Raw genomic sequence first — 6,263 nt, 5'->3', positions numbered from 1 at the left:
ATAACTCGACGATTTGGTTATGTTTTTCCCAGGTTTTCTGAACAACTAAAGGAACTCGATGAGTTGCTAGATGCACTCGACAAGTTGGGTCAACATGGACTGTTGACCTTGACTGTTGACTGTTGACTTTGACCACGATTTGACTAGGGTTGACCATTCAGCATCTTAGGCCTTTTTGGTATTGGGTCTTCTCGAGTTATGCCCATTGATGGATTATTGACCTTATAGTGTTAGGTTTTTGTTTGGGTTTGGGCCTTAATTTTGGATCATATTGGGCCAGGGGTAGAATGGTTATTTTACCCCATGTATAGATTGAGGGTTATAGTATGGAACCCAATTGCTAATTGTGTATATTGATTAGAAGTGGCGGCTCGGGAAGCTGGCGGGGCAACAACTAAAGATTTCATTCGGGAAGATTCTGCATTCGAGGTGAGTCTTCTCAGCATACCAATGGATCTAAGGCACCAAGACCGACACATTTTATGATACATGGATTGTTAATTGATTATGCATCATGTTGGTATGACTCTTGCATGGAAGACCCCAGGGGTTCCCGTGGTAGTAGATTGAGACCATGTGGGGGGTTCCCATGGCATTGGTGTAAGACTTCAGAAGGTTTCCATGGCATGCTAGTATATTTGCATGTTTAGCTTGCATGAAATTTCTTGGTAATAAAGACCATGTGGTGGTTCCCATGGCAGGAAGACCATGTGGGGGTTCCCATGGAAGGTAGTTAAGACAACATGGCGGTTCCAGTAACACTAGGTGTAAGACCTTGGAGTGCTTCCATGGCATCCCTATATGTTGTAAGCATAGCTTATATGGTTATGTAGCTTATATAGCTAATATGGATTATGTGATTATGTGGATTGTGTGAGGTATGCTCTGGAGAACTCACTAAGCTTCGTGCTTAAAATTTTGTTTATGATTTCAGGTATCATCATTTTGGAAAGGAAGGGCCCGCTTGGATCGTAGCGCACACACATGTGTTTTCCACAATGTGAGATTTTGGGATGAACTCTGATAAATATTTTTAAAGTAGAAATGTTTGGGTTAAATGGTATCGGTGTTTTGATTAAAATGAAAATGAAACTTTTACCCTAAATTTTTAGGTCGTTACAAGAGGGTTTGTATTTATGGTTGAGAACCCACAAGACGGGTCAGGTTGGCCAGCAACCACAGTTGTGGATTGAATCGATTTCAACAGGAGACATATCATATTCCAGTATGAGACGAAAAATCCTACATTTGTTTGTAGATTTGAGCATCCGTGGGTAGTCAATGGTAATGGTGGCGATCTGCAGAGAAGTGTATTTCATGAGAGAAATGGATGCCCATATTATGGGTGGCAAAGGGGTAGTGATGGGCTATCGGATGGGCAACATATTTTTTTTTGGTGGTGGAGCTCCGATGAGAATAAAATCAAACGAGGGAAGAGACGAAGAAGATGTATGTATAGCAGTATAGGGTGGGGGTGGGATATACCCCTTTTTTACTTTTTCTATAACTTATAAATAGTTAAAATGTAATGAAAACAATTCTAAAAACATATATATAATATATATATATATATATATATATATATATATATATATATATATAATGGCAATAAGGTCATTTTATATCTATCAGGGGTGAAAAACATAATAAAACCAAACCAAAAGGATTGTATGAGTGCAAAGAACAAAGTTAGGAACGAAACGCATAATTCTAACTAGAAACCATAAGGAATTTACTCTAAAAGAATAATAAAAATACAAACTCTCATATAAAATATAAACTAAACATGCATCATTTTAATTCCAAATACAAATTATCATATGAAATCCAAATTAAACATACATCATTTAAATCTCAAATACAATTTGTCTTACAAAATCCAAATATAAATTATCATACAAAATACAAAAACATAATAAAAATCTTACATATGGGTTTTGTTTTAATAAAGCTAGAACGTCATAAAAATTCATATGTTGTTTTATTTTTCAAATTTTATACTTAAAACTCATATAACAATATAAAAAGGCAAGGACCATTACCAGATTATAATTTTCATTCTAATTTTCCTCTTCACAAGCAGAAAGGCACCCTTCTATTTTGTCCATGATTTCCTTTTGACTCACAGCTTCAACCTTTACTTTACCAATATGTCCTTCAATGCTCGCCAAAAGTTCACTAGGATCCACCAAAATTATATACCACTTACCATAATCAATCATTGCATTGGATTTATCAATAATTCTACTAAGATCAGGTTCAATATGAGTATTGAAACATATATCTTCTAATTCAAACCTTCATTCCATGACCATTTCTCTCATTCGACTCGTTTTCATTTTACTCTACCTCTTAACTTTTTGGTAGATCTGTCCATGGAGCGGGTTTTAACCCTGATTCGCTCCAAACATGTAAGAACTTTACGGGTTTTGATTGTAATTTTTGATTCGTTTATCGGTTTACAACCCATACCCATTTACCCTTTTATTAAATGGGTTGGATATGGATCATTATCGATTCCCTCCACTTATAATCCGTCTCATATATATATATATATATATATATATATATATATATATATATATATATATATATATATATATATATATATATATATATATATATATATATATATAACAAAAAAGTATGTAAGTCTATGTCTAAATAAAATGAAAATTTTATTGTATTGGATTTTGAGTATTAAGTAATGTATATTTGTTTACGTAGATATTTTATATTTTTTGATAAATATTACTTCGTGACATGCATCAAAATTGTGAAATTTAATATTATAAAATGGTCGGGTTAATGGGTTAGATATTCGTTGATTCGGTAGATACGGATATGAATTCGATTATTCAAAATCGTGAGGGTTATTATTGGAGTGGGGCGGGTCATATTTTTAAATTTTTTAAAAATGTTTGGATCAATGATGATTCGTTTCAAACCCGCCCCATTGACTGGTCTACTTCTTGGAAAGTCTGTGAAGAAGAATATTATTATTTATCAGCAAAAAGAAAGGAAAATCATGAAAAAATGTTTAAATGAATAACATGTTGAATAACATTTAATGATAAGATAGCACTTGTATATATGTGTCTACCTTATCATATGTTCAAAACATATACAACGTTTAATATCTAATTAGTATAAAATTATTATTTCAAAGTTAATAATAATGAAATATTGTATAATTGTATCTTCCACAACTTGCATTCATTCTTCTGATTTGATTATAAGGTACGATTTTTAGTTTTGAGTTATGATTTTTATTTTATTTTGATTGGGTTTTTAGCTTTGAGTTTAGGTTTTGGTTTTGATTTGTTTGATTTCATGATTTATTTTGATTTGATGCAAGTGGTGATCCGTGGTTGTTAGTAGTAGCTGGTGATGACAACACTGGGGTGGTGGTTAGGTCATTGAATAAGGAAGATGAGATGATGATGTTAGATAAGGTTGTTGTTTTGATAATTGAAGTAGTAACTAAAAATATTAATAAAATTGTAAAAAGTAAATATATTAAGATATGTTAGGTATAAACTTAAAGAAAAACTGAATAATAAGTACGAGTTAAAAAAATTAAGATCAAACAAACAAATTATCCAAAACCTCATGGTGTAATTTGCCAAAGTTTTAACCTCCTTTTGTTGGGGTCTTTTTGACTTTTAGACATATCTGTGGACCCAATTTATGTATTGTTTAGAAGAAAACCACGCATCAGTGGCGCTTTATGGTTTCTTGTTTTCGTTAAACGGTGGTTTTAACTTGTCAACGTCTTGATCGATGGAAACCCGGCAAATCAAAACCTGGTGGTCGGTTTACAGTTTTGGTATATTCACTCCCTCGACCTATAAATACACAAATTTTCAGATTATTCCTTCATATCAAGCAATTAGCAAACTTAATTCTCTGTTTCAGCGATCAGATAACAAGAAGATTAAATGTCGAGCACTAACCAGGTGATTCGATGCAAAGGTAAGCATTTCATTTTTCTTTTGTGATTTCCCTATCAAGAAGAAAAAGTTTGGTACGGTGCTTGATGATGAGTGTAAATGTGACAGCGGCGGTAGCATGGGAAGCCGGAAAGCCACTAGTGATTGAAGAAGTGGAGGTGGCGCCACCCGAAAAAATGGAAGTTCGAATCAAAATCCTGTTCACCTCCCTGTGCCACACCGATGTTTACTTTTGGGAAGCCAAGGTAACCAATCTACTGGCCCTTTTACTTAAATCTCTGTCAAAAACTCAAATCCTGAATCTTCGTTTCCTTCCTATGAACTTTTCAGGGTCAGAATCCCGTGTTTCCCCGAATTTTAGGACATGAAGCTGGAGGGTAAGTTTTATTCTTGTATTAAATAGAAAAGGGTTTGTAATCGGATAAAAAATCTGATCAATTTAAGTGACGTGAACAGGGTCGTGGAGAGTGTTGGGGAAGGAGTGACTGATCTTCAGCCCGGAGATCATGTTCTCCCTGTTTTCACCGGAGAATGCAAAGAATGTGCTCACTGTAAGTCGGAAGAGAGCAACATGTGTGACCTTTTGAGAATCAACACCGATAGAGGAGTCATGATTCACGATCAAAAATCTCGATTTTCCATAAACGGAAAACCCATTTTCCATTTCGTCGGAACTTCAACTTTCAGTGAATACACAGTCGTTCATGTCGGCTGTCTTGCCAAAATCAACCCTCTTGCTCCTCTTGACAAAGTCTGTGTCCTCAGTTGTGGGATCTCAACAGGTAGAAAAACAAATTATAATCAACATTCTCCGATTACAATTCTAATGGGTATTTTCTTAACCTAAATAATCTTCGTGTCTTCAGGTCTTGGTGCTACTCTTAACGTTGCAAAACCTAAAAAAGGCTCATCAGTCGCCATTTTTGGATTAGGAGCTGTGGGGCTTGCTGTGAGTTTTATGGAACTTTTAACTTTCTCAAAAAAGGCTCATTCATGGCCAAAAAATAAAAAGCTAATGATTCTTGTTTGTGATCAGGCTGCTGAAGGTGCAAGAATTTCAGGGGCTTCAAGGATCATTGGAGTTGATCTCAATGCCAACAGATTTGAGCTTGGTAAGATTTTGCTGCATGAAATTGTAAATAAAAACTAGACATATGATATGATTGATGAATCTAATGTAAATTTTTTTGGCTTCAACAGCAAAGAAATTTGGGGTGACAGAGTTTGTGAACCCAAAAGATCACACGAAACCAGTACAAGAAGTGATTGCAGAGATGACAAATGGAGGAGTTGACAGGAGTGTTGAATGCACGGGTCATATTGATGCTATGATATCTGCCTTCGAATGTGTTCATGATGTATGAATTTAATCAATTCATCTCTCACTCATATAATGAATTAATGATTCATGTTTAATTACACAATAACAAACATTGAAAATTTTACAGGGTTGGGGTGTTGCTGTTCTTGTGGGTGTTCCACATAAAGATGCTGTTTTCAAGACAAGTCCATTGAATCTGTTGAACGAAAGGACTCTGAAGGGAACCTTTTTTGGAAACTATAAACCTCGATCAGATATTCCTTCTGTGGTTGAAAAGTATATGAATAAGGTAACCCGTTTTATAGCTTCAAAGTTGAATTATAATAGAATGATGAATTGAAATCTAACTAGTGTTTGGTTGATATGATTTTGTGCAGGAACTTGAGTTGGAGAAGTTCATAACACATGAAGTGCCTTTTTCTGAGATCAATAAGGCTTTTGATTTGATGCTTAAAGGTGAAGGTCTTCGATGTATAATTCGGATGGGAGAATAAATGGAAGGGAAAGTTTTTCAGAATGTTGTATTGTGGTTCATAACATATGACGAGTCTTCTTTGATCTTATTATAGATAACACATCGAGTGCCTTCTTTAATCTTATTATGTATGAATGTATTGGTAATGAAATCCCAATTTTCTCATCATACTGCAGTAGATAGCTTTTTTGTTTTAAAGTTTAATCCTCTTACCGATTTAATAGAACTTGGATGTTAAACGGTTCATGATACGATACTATGCAGACCTTGAACATTTAGCATTCATGTATATCATAGATTCTGCAAAATCGAACATGCAACTCACCTTGGTTTGATGTTTTATTGTCACCTTAAGCTCCATATGTATATAATTACGATTTCTACGCTTTCCCATCTAATATTTTAGTATATGATCACCTCTCTTAATGTAACATCGTGGATTGGATAAGAATAGCAACTATAAATTTCGGTAAATAAATATAAATTAGAATCTAAATAAACATTCATCAAAGTA

At 34.3% G+C, this 6,263-nt stretch overlaps 1 protein-coding gene across 2 annotated transcripts; it reads left to right on the top strand.

The window, feature by feature from the left end:
• The first annotated feature begins 3,796 nt into the window (after positions 1-3,796).
• Positions 3,797-5,917, top strand: LOC145000366 (alcohol dehydrogenase 2-like). Of its 2 annotated transcripts, XM_078959579.1 has the most exons (10): positions 3,797-3,829; positions 3,919-3,975; positions 4,062-4,198; positions 4,284-4,330; positions 4,410-4,735; positions 4,820-4,902; positions 4,990-5,065; positions 5,154-5,311; positions 5,402-5,563; positions 5,652-5,917. In XM_078959579.1, the coding sequence occupies exons 2-10, from the start codon at positions 3,942-3,944 to the stop codon at positions 5,766-5,768; spliced, it is 1,140 nt and encodes a 379-aa protein (XP_078815705.1). In that variant the 5' UTR covers positions 3,797-3,829; positions 3,919-3,941; the 3' UTR covers positions 5,769-5,917. The 2 variants fall into 2 exon arrangements, with proteins under 2 accessions (XP_078815705.1, XP_078815704.1); XM_078959578.1 differs by lacking the exon at positions 3,797-3,829 and having other exon boundaries at positions 3,837-3,975.
• The last annotated feature ends 346 nt before the right edge of the window (positions 5,918-6,263 follow it).

This window comes from Lactuca saligna, chromosome 6 (assembly GCF_052625555.1).
Source record: "Lactuca saligna cultivar CGN05327 chromosome 6, ASM5262555v1, whole genome shotgun sequence".
Classification (NCBI taxonomy): Eukaryota; Viridiplantae; Streptophyta; class Magnoliopsida; order Asterales; family Asteraceae; genus Lactuca; species Lactuca saligna.
Note: the sequence above shows the minus strand (reverse complement) of the source record. Positions and strands in the feature narration are given on the sequence as shown.

Bases quoted from the DNA above. Each gene is read 5' to 3' on its own strand.
- LOC145000366 (XM_078959579.1), top strand. From the start codon at position 3,942: ATGTCGAGCACTAACCAGGTGATTCGATGCAAAG. The intron at 4,199-4,283 runs GTAACCAATCTA...TGAACTTTTCAG, and splicing joins TTTACTTTTGGGAAGCCAAG to GGTCAGAATCCCGTGTTTCC. The intron at 5,066-5,153 runs GTAAGATTTTGC...TGGCTTCAACAG, and splicing joins TGCCAACAGATTTGAGCTTG to CAAAGAAATTTGGGGTGACA.